The 14,142-nt window shown below is 44.6% G+C and overlaps 2 protein-coding genes across 5 annotated transcripts in view; one reads left to right on the forward strand and one right to left on the reverse strand.

Annotated features, from left to right (window-relative positions):
• Positions 1-4,616: 4,616 nt before the first annotated feature.
• Positions 4,617-10,450, reverse strand: LOC116982860. Of its 3 annotated transcripts, XM_033036386.1 has the most exons (5): positions 10,297-10,450; positions 8,559-8,707; positions 7,452-7,807; positions 6,458-6,558; positions 4,617-5,897 (listed from the first exon to the last, which is right to left on the reverse strand). In XM_033036386.1, the coding sequence occupies exons 3-5, from the start codon at positions 7,781-7,783 to the stop codon at positions 4,846-4,848; spliced, it is 1,485 nt and encodes a 494-aa protein (XP_032892277.1). In that variant the 5' UTR covers positions 7,784-7,807; positions 8,559-8,707; positions 10,297-10,450; the 3' UTR covers positions 4,617-4,845. The 3 variants fall into 3 exon arrangements, with proteins under 3 accessions (XP_032892277.1, XP_032892278.1, XP_032892276.1); XM_033036387.1 differs by lacking the exon at positions 8,559-8,707; XM_033036385.1 differs by lacking the exon at positions 10,297-10,450 and having other exon boundaries at positions 8,559-8,865.
• Positions 10,451-10,674: 224 nt separating this feature from the next.
• n4bp1 (NEDD4 binding protein 1) overlaps positions 10,675-14,142 on the forward strand; it is a 34,995-nt gene continuing 31,527 nt past the window's right edge. For both annotated transcript variants that reach the window (XM_033036389.1, XM_033036388.1), the window contains exon 1: positions 10,675-11,091. In XM_033036389.1, the coding sequence (XP_032892280.1) occupies positions 10,753-11,091 (339 nt within the window). In that variant the 5' untranslated portion in view covers positions 10,675-10,752. The remainder of the gene's footprint in view (positions 11,092-14,142) is intronic.

Raw genomic sequence — 14,142 nt, forward strand, 5'->3', positions numbered from 1 at the left:
ATACCATAACCCTCCATTCCCTTCTCATCCATATGCCTATCCAATTTATTTTTAAATGATACCAACGAACCTGCCTCCACCACTTCCACTGTAAGCTCATTCCACACCGCTACCACTCTCTGAATAAAGAAGTTCCCCCTCATGTTACCCCTAAACTTCTGTCCCTTAATTCTGAAGTCATGTCCTCTTGTTTGAATCTTCCCTATTCTTAAAGGGAAAAGCTGATCCACATCAACTCTGTCTATCCCTCTCATCATTTTAAAGACCTCTATCAAGTCCCCCCTTAACCTTCTGCGCTCCAGAGAATAAAGACCTAACTTATTCAACCTTTCTCTGTAACTTAGTTGTTGAAACCCAGGCAACATTCTAGTAAATCTCCTCTGTACTCTCTATTTTGTTGACATCCTTCCTATAATTGGGCGACCAAAATTGTACACCATACTCCAGATTTGGTCTCACCAATGCCTTGTACAATTTTAACATTACATCCCAGCTTCTATACTCAATGCTCTGATTTATAAAGGCTAGCATACCAAAAGCTTTCTTTACCACCCTATCTATATGAGATTCCACCTTCAAGGAACTATGCACGGTTATTCCCAGATCCCTCTGTTCAACTGTATTCTTCAATTCCCTACCATTTACCATGTACGTCCTATTTTGATTTGTCCTGCCAAGGTGTAGCACCTCACATTTATCAGCATTAAACTCCATCTGCCATCTTTCAGCCCATTCTTCCAAATGGCCTAAATCACTCTGTAGACTTTGGAAATCTGCATACTTACTAATCCAATTTACCACACCTTCATCCAGATCATTGATGTACATGACAAACAACAAACATAGAAACATAGAAATTAGGTGCAGGAGTAGGCCATTCGGCCCTTCGAGCCTGCACCGCCATTCAATATGATCATGGCTGATCATCCACTCAGTATCCCGTACCTGCCTTCTCTCCATACCCTCTGATCCCCTTAGCCACAAGGGCCACATCTAACTCCCTCTTAAATATAGCCAATGAACTGGCCTCGACTACCCTCTGTGGCAGGGAGTTCCAGAGATTCACCACTCTCTGTGTGAAAAAAGTTCTTCTCATCTCGGTTTTAAAGGATTTCCCCCTTATCCTTAAGCTGTGACCCCTTGTCCTGGACTTCCCCAACATCGGGAGCAATCTTCCTGCATCTAGCCTGTCCAACCCCTTAAGAATTTTGTAAGTTTCTATAAGATCCCCTCTCAATCTCCTAAATTCTAGAGAGTATAAACCAAGTCTATCCAGTCTTTCTTCATAAGACAGTCCTGACATCCCAGGAATCAGTCTGGTGAACCTTCTCTGCACTCCCTCTATGGCAATAATGTCCTTCCTCAGATTTGGAGACCAAAACTGTACGCAATACTCCAGGTGTGGTCTCACCAAGACCCTGTACAACTGCAGTAGAACCTCCCTGCTCCTATACTCAAATCCTTTTGCTATGAAAGCTAACATACCATTCGCTTTCTTCACTGCCTGCTGCACCTGCATGCCCACTTTCAATGACTGGTGTACCATGACACCCAGGTCTCGCTGCATCTCCCCTTTTCCTAGTCTGCCACCATTTAGATAATAGTCTGCTTTCCTGTTTTTGCCACCAAAATGGATAACCTCACATTTATCCACATTATACTGCATCTGCCAAACATTTGCCCACTCACCCAGCCTATCCAAGTCACCTTGCAGTCTCCTAGCATCATCCTCACAGCTAACACTGCCCCCCAGCTTAGTGTCATCCGCAAACTTGGAGATATTGCCTTCAATTCCCTCATCCAGATCATTAATATATATTGTAAATAGCTGGGGTCCCAGCACTGAGCCTTGCGGTACCCCACTAGTCACTGCCTGCCATTGTGAAAAGGACCCGTTTACTCCTACTCTTTGCTTCCTGTTTGCCAGCCAGTTCTCTATCCACATCAATACTGAGGAAAGGACCCAACACCGATCCCTGAGGCACCCCACTAGTCACCTGCCTCCAACCCGACAAACAACCATCCACCATTACCCTCTGGCTTCTCCCATTCAGCCACTGTTGAATCCATCTTGCTACTCCTGAATTAATACCCAACAGTTGAACCTTCTTAACCAACCTTCCATGAGGAACCTTGTCAAAGGCCTTACTAAAGTCCATATAGACAACATCCACTGCTTTACCCTCGTCAATTTCCCTAGTAACCGCTTCAAAAAATTCAAGAAGATTAGTCAAACATGACCTTCCAGGCACAAATCCATGCTGACTGTTCCTAATCTGACCCTGTTTATCCAGATGCTTATATATATTATCTTTAAGTATCTTTTCCATTAATTTGCCCACCACTGAAGTCAAACTAACAGGCCTATAATTGCTAGGTTTACTCTTAGAACCCTTTTTAAACAATGGAACATGCGCAGTGCGCCAATCCTCGGGGACTATTCCCGTTTCTAATGACATTTGAAATATTTCTGTCATAGCCCCGGCTATTTCTACACTAACTTCCCTCAATGTCCTAGGGAATATCCTGTCAGGACCTGGAGACTTATCCACTTTTATATTTTTCAAAAGTGCCAGTACTTCTTTTACTTTGAAACTCATAGTATCCATAGCTACTCTACTAGTTTCCCTTACCTCACATAATTCAATATCCTTCTCCTTGGTGAATACCGAAGAAAATAAATTGTTCAATATCTTCCCCATCTCTTTTGGCTCTGCAGATAGCTGTCACTGTCTCTCCAATGGACCAATTTTATCCCTCGTTATCCTTTTGCTATTAATATAGCTGTAGAAACCCTTTGGATTTACTTTCACCTTACTTGCCAAAGCAACCTCATGTCTTCTTTTAGCTTTTCTAATTTCTTTCTTAAGATTCTTTTTACATTCCTTATACTCCTCAATCACGTCATTTACTTCATGCTGCCTATAATTATTGTAGATCTCCCTCTTTTTCCGAACAAGATATCCAATTTCCCTTGAAAACCAGGGCTCTTTCCAATTTTTACTGTTTCCTTTCAACCGAACAGGAACATAAAGATTCTGTACTCTTAAAATTTCCCCTTTAAATGTCCTCCATTTCTCTTCTACATCCTTCCCATAAAACAAAATGTCCCAGTTCACTCCTTTTAAATCATTTCGCATCTCATCAAAGTTAGCCTTTCTCCAATCAAAAATCTCAACCCTAGGTCCAGTTCTGACCCTCTCCATAATTATATTGAAACTAATGGTATTGTGATCACTGGACCCGAAGTGCTCCCCAACGCATACCTCCGCCACCTGTCCCGTCTCATTTCCTAACAGGAGGTCCAACACTGCCCTTCCTCTAGTAGGCACCTCTATGTATTGCTGCAAAAAACTATCCTGCACACATTTTACAAACTCCAAACCATCCAGCCCATTTACCGAATGTGTTTCCCAGTCTATGTGTGGAAAGATGAAATCTCCCACAATCACTACTTTGTGCTTACTACTAATATCTGCTATCTCCTTACATATTTGCTCTTCCAATTCTCGATCCCCATTTGGCGGTCTATAATACACCCCTATAAGTGTTGCTACCCCTTTCCCACTTCTCAGTTCCACCCAAATAGCCTCCCTAGATGAGCCCTCCAATCTATCCTGCCAAAGCACTGCTGTAATATCTTCCCTGACTAGTAATGCAACACCTCCACCTCTTGCCCCTCCAATACTATCACACCTGAAGCAACGAAATCCTGGAATATTTAGTTTCCAATCACAGCCCTCCTGCAACCATGTTTCACTGATCGCCACAACATCATACTTCCAGGTGTCTATCCAGACTCTAAGCTCATCCACCTTTCTTACAATGCTCCTAGCATTAAAATATGCACATTTAAGAAACCCCCCGCCTCTTATTCTCTGTTTATTTCCTTTTTTTTCTTTCTCCTCTTGTGCCCGAGTGCTTCCCTTTTCTGCTTCCTGCCTCCCATTCTGTCTACTAGCTTTCTCTATTTGACCCGGCACAGACACATTTGCACTTTAGACTGTTTTACTGTTCTTGTTTTTTTTATAAACCATGTTTCTCAGGGTATTTCAATTTTATTAGTTGTTTAAGTTATGACATTGGATGGAAGCTGCATACCAAATCTCGTTGCACCCATGTGCAATGACAATAAAAGATATTATTATTATTATTATTATTATTATTATCTGCTTCAAAAACTGAACTAAACAATTACAAAGGTAGACAAAAATGCTGGTGAAACTCAGCGGGTGAGGCAGCATCTATGGAGCGAAGGAATATGTGAAGTTTCGGGTCGAGACCCTCGACCTGAAACGTCACCTATTCCTTCGCTCCACAGACGCTGCCTCACCCACTGATTTTCTCCAGCATTTTTGTCTACCTTGGATTTTTCCAGTATCTGCAGTTCTTTCTTAAACAATTACAAGATCAGTCTGAAGAAGGGTCTCGACCCGAAACATCACCCATTCCTCCTCTCCAGAGATGCTGCCCGTCCCGCTGAGTTACTCCAGCATTTTGTGTCTATCTTCGTTATAAACCAGCATCTGCAGTTCTTTCCTAAACATTTACTAGTACATCCTCGTCACCAATGTCAGATTGTCACCTTGATCCGAATATAATAAACACACTCCAAAGACACTGAATACAGTTTTATTCCGCCAATCCTTTACATCTGGCAGCACGGTCGGCGTGTGCAATGGCAAAAGCTTTAACCAGGTTGAAATCAAGTCTGAAATTATTGCTCATTACCTTGGAGCTCTCAGTCACCTACAAACCTCAAGTACGATGGGATGCGCTTCCATTTTGTCTGGAAACGTGGTCGAAGGGTAAGACTTTCAGGCGCCTGTATTTGACTTCTCACAGTCAGTTTTCCATGGAAGGAGTATCCTTCCTTTTCAGGTCCATGACATCCTGGGCAACTGACAGCAGACGGTGATGCAGCTCGTCAGGCACAACAACTTTCCCAGATTCTTTGGGCTGACTGCTCGCTCCGGTGGTCCATGCCAAAAAGTTGTACAGCTCAGTTGGGACAATCTCTACAGCCTTATCTAATGTTGAGTCTGCAGAAGTTAAGGGCCATTGGATGGGGTTTGGCGAGTTGACGATGCTGTTCTGCACTATGTGGGCTGCAAGAAACATGTCTCTGAGGTGATGGGACGATGATCCACCTTGTTGATTTTCACCAACAATTTTGCTGCTCTCACCGTCCTCATTTGAATTAACTCGCACACCTTCAACCAGCTCTTCAACAGCAAGTGATTCTACAAATACAATATCACTTTCTACTTGCCTGGATAGCCTTGTAAAACATAAGACAGGATAGGATTTTTTCAACCTTGCCTTCAAGTGGCCTGCCTTGTGAGATGATGCATCCAGGCCCTCAACTTCTCGAACCTCCTTGATGAGAAGTTGGTTAAGTTTAGCAAGTCTTAAGATCTCTTTGCCACGGATGATTCTTTCCTCGATGACACTCTTGCAGAAACTAGAGTAGGACTTCTCATACACCTGCTGCTGATTATCTTGTTTAATAATGTTTGCAAAATCTATGACAACTCTTGTGTATCTAAGGTAGCATGATTTATGGTATCTTGCTTCCATAGCTACAAGATTCTTATCTCTTATGTGTAATAGCAATGCTTCATCTTGCTTCAAGGTGGCAGCAGTTAGCAACTGGCCCCCATGTTTTGTTTCGCATCGTACTAATTTCTCTGCTTGTCGTTTACCCGTGGCTTGTTCTTTAATGTACTTTGAGCCTTTACAGATGATGCAATGCACTGGTGGGACGTGCCTGCGGTCAGTAGCTGTTTGTTGCCCATCACATGCCATGGACCGAAGCAGTCTCTTTGGGGCCGACTCATGTGGTTCGCCATCAGGAACTGCTTCTTGAGAGGATCCTGCTTTAGGCTTTTCAGCGTCTGTGGATTGAACAAAATTAGAAGAGGTAAAAGAAAGAAAAGTAAAATAATTCAACATCTCAAATATATTTCCATTGCACAAACTAATAGAATATGACCATAAATACGAATAAATGTTGATCGAGTCCTATCATATATTTTCAGGGCCATTAGTAACAAACTTTGAGCATCATCCAAAACTATATTTAAGTGCCTATAGCATATTTGTTAAAATGTTTATTTACATGAATCTTGGTTGCTTTGCCCCAGATGGTTTAAAAGTTTTTAATAGGGACACAAGTTTTTATTTCACAGTTCACAACATCATAACTTTACAAAGATAAAATTAATACATCATTCTATACATCACTGACTTCAAAGCTGACATCATTGACAGAAATTGTGCCATTGGCCTAACTAAGTTTATGAAACCTTTTCTTTGTTAGAATATGTGAAAATATACTAGAAATTTATAACAGAACAATTCAGTCCGTCTCAGTCAATTTCTGATTTTCACATAATTATTTTGCATGTTCTAAATCAGTTGTAAAACAAAATTATCAGCAAGTGGATAGCATTACCTTTCTTCTTTCGAAACCTTGCTATAGCTCGATTTATTGTTGTAATGTTGCAGAAGTGGCGATAGCACTCGGCATGATAACCCGGGATACACTGCTGCCTCCTAATAATACGAGATAAAATGTGTAAGGGAGTATTTTACCTATTTTCATTTTTTATATTATGCAAGACAAAATCAACATATCACTGGAGCAATATACATGTACGCATGTTTAAGAAAGAACTGCGGATGCTAGAAAAATCGAAGATAGACAAAAATGCTGGAGAAACTCAGCGGGTGAGGCAGCATCTATGGAGCGAAGGAATAGGCGACGTCTCGGGTCAAGACCCTTCTTCAGACTGACGTCGGGGGGGGGGGGGGGGGCGGGAAAAAGAAAGGAAAATGCGGAGGCAGTGGTCTTCTGGGAGAGCTGGAAAGGGGAGGGGAAGGAGGGAGAAAGCGAAGAATACCTGAAATTGGAGAAGTCAATGTTCATACTGCTGAAGTGTAATCTACCCAAGCGAAATACGAGGTGCTGTTCCTCCAATTTGTGGTGGGACTCACTCTGGCCATGGAGGATGCCCAGGACAGAAAGGTCGGATTCGGAATGGGAGGGGGAGTTGAAATGCCGAGCCACCGGGAGATCAGATTGGTTATTGCGAACTGAGTGTTGGGCGATGCGATCGCCAAGCCTGCGCTTGGTCTCACTCATGTAGATCATTATGTGGCTCAATGCCTCCAGTGCATGTCCACACACAACGCTTTTGTATGTGAATGTGTATGAGGCTCCAAAGAGTGGTAGGGCAGAAGCGTTGAGCCTACTTTTACGAGTTGAGCCTAGTGAATTCATAAAATGATAGCTACATTAGTGACAACTTTTAATTTAATCTATTCAGGAAAGACAAAGTTCAAGTCCTCAACTTCAGCTTCAAGATCTCATATTATATATAAGATGCATCAAAATGATACTATTCATGATTGGGTTCATTTTCATAAATTCTGACATTAGATCGTACCTTCCAGTTCCAGTTGCTTCACCATGTCCATGAGAATGGTCATCATCATCATCATCATCGCCAGCAGCTGCACGGCCTTCGTCCTCAAGTTTCACCGGTCCCACGCCTTGGCTGACGTGTTTGTGTTGCAGCGCCTCAGCGGCGACTTTGCTTTCCAGACTTTCTTCCACTTCTATCCACTTAGCTGCACATTCGTGAGACTTTTTAAAGCTTTTCTCACTAAATGCAATGACCTTGCTATGGGTATTGACGACATGTATTGCACAGAAGACCACATAACCTTCCTCGGAATCTTCCGTCACACTAGAATCAGACGAAATACTGTCCACCATGATCCCAGTGGGCTCTCTGCCGACCTGAAACAAAGTGCACGATTGCTCAATTGGCGTCCGACACAATGTCAAACGTGCTTTGATCGGACAATTACTACTAGGGAAATTGACAACATTTTGGAGGTTTTTCTCCATATATTAAAAATATGTGCAGGTTTTGTTCTTGATGAGTTTCAGATATAATTTCTGTAATATTTTTTACACAATATGTTATAAATACAGGTAGATATGGGATCTAGGTCACAACATGAAACGAAAAGGCACCTCGGCCCACGGTCTAATGATTGAATGGCGGAGTAGACAGAGTCATAGTCATAGAGTGATGCAGTGTGGAAACAGGCCCCTTGACCCAACTTGCCAACACCGGCCAACGTGTCCCAGCTACACTAGTCCCACCTGTCTGTGTTGGCCCATATCCCTTCAAACCCAACCTATCCATGTACCTGTCTGTTTCTTAAACGTTGGGATAGTCCCAGCCTCAACTACCTCCTCTGGCCGCTCGTTCGACTAATTTTGTTCCTAGAACCTGTATAGAACATGGAATAACTGCAGATAGATAATAACATACTCAACAGAAGGGAGAACAAGAAAGAGTATTGATATGCAAATAGATACCCCATTCGACAGGCCAGATATTTATAAGAACTCATTCTTTGTAAGAACCTTAGCGCCGGTAAGGGAATCCCCAAAGTTAGCGCCAGTAAGGGAACCCCCGGTCAGAGGGGATTCCCCAAACTCGTGGAGGAGCGCAGGCTCCTTACAGCAAGAACCTTACCTGCAAACACCGGGGAGGCCTACAGGAAGTCGGAATCGAAGTCGTCGGGCAGGATCCCTCAGTAGCAACGGAGCTGGAGGTGTAGACTGTATGGGAATTCCCGATCTCAGGGGATTCCCCGACCTCGCGGAGACCCGTAAGTACTGTACCTGTAAACAGGGAAGAGGGCTCCATGGAGTAAAGAAACGTGGCCATCGGGCAGGACTACAGGTCAGGCTGAAACGGAGGGGACTTCAGCTCCCTCTCCCTACTATCCTACTGTCCAACGTACAGTCACTAGGAAATAAAGTGGGGGACCTAAGGGCAAGGCTGCGTAATCAAAGGGAGCTGAGGGATAGACCGGTTGCATCGTGGCTTGGTTCGGCAACCTGAGCGCCCAGGAGCGGAAAAGACTACAAAAAGTAGTAAACACTGCCCAGTCCATCATCGGCTCTGACCTCCCTACTATCTATCGCAGTCGCTGCCTCAAAAAGGCTGGCAGCATCATCAAGGACCCACACCATCCAGGCCACACACTCATCTCCCCGCTACCTTCAGGTAGAAGGTACAGGAGCCTGAAGACTGCAACATCCAGGTCAGGAATAGCTACTTCCCCACAGCCATCAGGCTATTGAACTCAACTGAAACAAATCTCTGAACATTAATAGACCATTATCTGTTTATTTGCACTTTATCAGTTTATTATCATGTGTGTATATATTTATATATACTCAACTCTGATCAAGAAGGCTCACCAGCGTCTCTTCTTCCTGAGGAGACTGAAGAAGGTCCATCTGTCTCCTCAGATCCTGGTGAACTTCTACCGCTGCACCATCGAGAGCATCCTTACCAACTGCATCACAGTATGGTATGGCAACTGCTCTGTCTCCGACCGGAAGGCATTGCAGAGGGTGGTGAAAATTGCCCAACGCATCACCGGTTCCTCGCTCCCCTCCATTGAGTCTGTCCAAAGCAAGCGTTGTCTGCGGAGGGCGCTCAGCATCGCCAAGGACTGCTCTCACCCCAACCATGGACTGTTTACCCTCCTACCATCCGGGAGGCGCTACAGGTCTCTCCGTTGCCGAACCAGCAGGTCCAGGAACAGCTTCTTCCCGGCGGCTGTCACTCTACTCAACAACGTACCTCGGTGACTGCCAATCACCCCCCCCCGGACACTTATTATCACTTATTATTATTTATTTTAATCATTTGCTATGTCGCTCTTCCAGGGAGATGCTAAATGCATTTCGTTGTCTCTGTACTGTACACTGACAATGACAATTAAAATTGAATCTGAATCTGAATCTGAATAATGGTATATGGACACACTGATCTGTTCTGTATTCATGCCTTCTATATTCTGTTGTGCTGAAGCAAAGCAAGAATTTCATTGTCCTATCAGGGACACATGACAATAAACTCTCTTGACTTGACTTGAACCTTAAAGGAATGGAATAAACTAGACAACAATAGTCAAATCACCTTGACTAGACAGTTGTAAGGCGGCACTAACAGCACGTTAGTATGCACAACACATCCAAGCTGGCGATATGCAGAGTACTGCCCTGCAAATCCACGACTACAAATCCAGAAGGTTAAGGGCAGGCTCTTGAAATGCGAAGAAGGCTCCGCCATCCACAGATGCTGCCCGACCCGCCGCGTTAACCCACCCCTCCCCTCACCACTCACTCACTCGGTGCTTGTCTCTGGAGGGGTGGGGACGGTATGTAGCCATGTGTGTCAGTGTGCTCTCACTTACCTCACACCTGCAGCCTGTGGTGTGGTGTGACGGGACGGCGGTGAATCAACGGAAAGCCCCGTAATTAGGCGCGCGCGGCCTCAGCCCGCCCTTTTCCACAACCTGCCGCCCTCCGGACGTCATGGCGCAGGGCGTGCGGGAGCACTGATGTCATGGCGCCGGTCGTACGGGAACGCTGATGTCATGGCGCCGGTCGTACGGGAACGCTGATGTCATGGCGCCGGTGGTACGGGAACGCTGATGTTATGGCGCCGGGCGGCCGCTGATGCGCTGACGTAATGGCGCCGGCTGAGAAGGGGTTGCGCGTGTGTGTGTTGACGTCATGGCGCCGGCTGAGAAGGGGCTGCGTGTGTGTTTACATCATGACGCCGGACGCGGTGACGTCACTGTCCTCCGCCCTTCGACTAGGCGATGTGGGAGAGCGGCGACCGAGTGCCGCCCTGAGTCCGTCCCTTCATGGCCGCCAGCCGCTACAGCGAGTGGGCCGTCGCGGCGGGACGCGGGCCCCAGGCTCAACCCTGCGGGCCCGGGCCTTCCACCGCCCTCCGGTACCAGGCCCTGGACGACGTTCCGGTCCCGATCCCGGTCAGCGACGAGTTCGCCGTGTCCCGGGACAAGCAGGACTACCTGGAGCACAACAAGGCCGCAATCCAGGAACTCTTCAAGGTTGAACTGGCCGTGTTGACGCCGCTTCCGCTGCCGCTGCCTCTGGCCGCGTTCGTGCCCGGGGCGGCCGACTCCTCGCAGGTGTGGGCCCAGCTGGATGGCAACCGGGAGCATGTGAGCAAAGCCAAGGTAAGCGGGGCCGGCCGGGGTCGGGCCGCTCACACCGACCGGCTCTATGTTTAGCACACTCTTGTTTATGATTTTTGTAAAGCAACCAGCATCTATACTTCCTTGTGGCACCAAAGGTATTTCACAAGAGTTTGGGCAATCCTTGGGACTTTTTTTAAATGTAAGAGTCTTTTTGGAGTATGTCAGAGAGTTGTTGATGTAGACTCATCTACATCTACAAGAAGATTACGGAGAATCGGTATGTCAAAGAGGATTCTCCTGAACTTCTACTGGTGGAGAGCATATTGACTGATCGAACCATCGTGGCCTGGTTCGGCAACTTGAACGTCCAGGAACGGAAAAGACTACAAAAAGTTGTGACCACAGCCCATTCCATCACTGGCTCTGACCTCCCCACCATCGAAGGGATTTATCGCAGTCACTGCCTTAAAAAGGCAGCCAGCATCATCAGAGACCCACACCATCCTGGCCACACACTCATTTCACCGTTGCTGTTGGGAAAAAGGTACAGGAGCCTGAAAACTGTAACGTCCAGGTTCAGGAACAGCTTCTTCCCTTCAGCCATCAGGCTATTGAACACAACAACAAATAAGTTCTGAACTACAACAGACTATTATTATTATTGCACTATAATAATTGTTTGTTGTTGTTTGTTTTATTGAGTGTGTGTGTGTATATATATACACACCAAACTTTTTTCTCTTGGTTAGGTGCTATGTTTACATATTCTATTGTGCTGCAGCAAGTATGAATGTCATTGTTCTATCTGGGACATATGACAATAAAACATTCTTGACTCATTCTTGACTATGCCAGACTTCCGACCATTGTCTCCATCTACACTTCCTGCTGCCTTGGAAAGGCAACCAACATAATTAAAGTAATTCCTCTCTTCCCAGTCATTCCTCATTCTCCCTGCTCCCATCAGGCAGAAAACACAAAAGCTTGAAAGCATGCACCCCTGGACTCAAGAAAAGCTTCTTCTTCCCCTCTTGTCAGGCTTCTGCATGGTCCTTCTAAAAGCTAGGGTACAGTCCCAATTCTCCAACCTACTTCATTGCAGATATTGGACTTTGTCACTGGAATGCTACGATGCTGAAAACTTTGCACTCTTATCTTTCTCTTCAATGTACGTTTTGTGCTGGAGTTTTACTTGAATGTGTTCAAATATAGTCTTATCTGATTTGATTGAATGACAAACAAACATAAACTTTTCCATGTATCTTGGCACATGTGACAATAATAAACCTAAATCAAAATCCTTGGTATCTGCAATTACGTTACAGGAAACTTGCCCTGGAAGAGGAAGTGAATTTACTTTCATTGGATTTGCTGCAAACTTGAGCAACAAAATCTTGTTTTTATCAACAAGGAAACTTGTAGCTGAGCAAGAGCTTTGTTTTGTGCAGTTGATATAATGTAAATTCTGACAAGCTGTTTTTGTTTGTCCAATTAAAATAAGTAAAATTGATTTGTACTGTTGGTGGGTTTGATAGTCACATAATTATTACAATCCATGTTCTCGGGGTATCTAAATCTAAATGTTATTAGTTATTTATGTTATGACATCGGATGGAAGCTGCATACCAAATCTCGTTACGCTTATGTGCAATGACAAAGATATTATTATTATAATTATATGTTACTACAGACCTTTGGTAGGAAATCAAGTTTGTCAAACAATTCAAAAGTTTAAAATATTTTACAATAAGTCTAACGCACAGTGAAATTCTCAGATGATGACGTGTTTACATAAAATTCCATTATTGCAACATACAAAACCGGAACTCGTTAGATTATGAAGCAATTATTCTTTATAAAAACTAGTATAAGGAAGATAAATATATGATCTTACTATTTTAGTCAACCATTTGGAGCAGTATTGTGTAGGATGAAATCCCAAACTAAAACGGACAATGGGGAAGATCCAACTACATAAGAGGACAGGGCAACAGAGTTGACACAGTTAACATTTTGGGCCAATGACTCTTTCAGGGACCCGAGTTTGATCCTAAATTTGGGTGCTGTCCATCTGCAGTTTGCGCACTCTGACTTTGGCCTGGGTAAGTGTGGATTTCTGCCAGGTGTTCTGCTTTCCCTCCACCTCCCAGACATGCCAGTAAATTAATTGGCCACTGTAAATTAACACTTTAGGTGAGCCCCCCCTACCCCCTCCCCACCCCCGAAACGTTGCCTATTTCCTTCGCTCCATAGATGCTGCTGCACTGCTGAGTTTCTCCAGCACTTTTATCTACCTTTAATTTTCCAGCATCTGCAGTTCCTTCTTACACAGTGTTCTACAAAATGGTTACCCAAACCTGCATTATAGGGCGTGGGAAACCACACAGCACAGGAACAGGCCCTTCGGCCTACAATGTTTGTACTGAAAATTATGTCGTTAAACTCGCTTCCTTTGCCTGCATGAGATCATATCCTTCCATTTCCTGCATATCCACATACCTATCTAAAAGCTTAAATGTCACTACCCTATCTGCCTCCATCACCACTCTTTAAAAAGCACAATTGCCCTCAATAGATATTAGACTCTCGCATCTCCTTTAAACTTTGTCCCATTGCTGAAGAGGCAGGAAACATGTTCCCGATGTTGGGGGAGTCCAGAACCAGGGGCTACAGTTTAAGAATAAGGAGTAAGCCATTTAGAACGGAGACGAGGAATCACTTTTTCTCACAGAGAATGGTGAGTCTCTGGAATTCTCTGCCTCAGAGGGTGGTGGAGGCCAGTTCTCTGGATGCTTTCAAGAGAGCTAGATAGGGCTCTTAATAATAGCGGAGTCAGGGGATATGGGGAGAAGGCGGGAACGGGGTACTGATTGGGGATGATCAGCCATGATCACATTGAATGGCGATGCTGGCTCGAAGGGCCAAATAGCCTGCTCCTGCATCTATTGTCTATTGATCTTCCGTATTGATCACAGTACACCAGCTTAAAAGAAGTTATAGTGGATTATTACTTCTCCTGGAAAGACAGGATCCCTGGGTGGTAGAATAAATGAATGTTGCATTACCTACAATTGCATCGAGGTGCTTGAT

The sequence above is a fragment of the Amblyraja radiata genome, chromosome 17, assembly GCF_010909765.2.
Source record: "Amblyraja radiata isolate CabotCenter1 chromosome 17, sAmbRad1.1.pri, whole genome shotgun sequence".
Taxonomy (NCBI): Eukaryota; Metazoa; Chordata; class Chondrichthyes; order Rajiformes; family Rajidae; genus Amblyraja; species Amblyraja radiata.

Coding starts and splice junctions, on each gene's coding strand:
- LOC116982860 (XM_033036385.1), bottom strand. CDS start 8,753: ATGGCCACGTTTCTTTACTCCATGGAGCCCTCTTCCCTGTTTACAGGT. Junction 6,559..7,451: donor GAAGCAACTGGAACTGGAAG/GTACGATCTAAT, acceptor TCGTATTATTAG/GAGGCAGCAGTGTATCCCGG. Junction 5,898..6,457: donor AAGGTTTCGAAAGAAGAAAG/GTAATGCTATCC, acceptor TTCAATCCACAG/ACGCTGAAAAGCCTAAAGCA.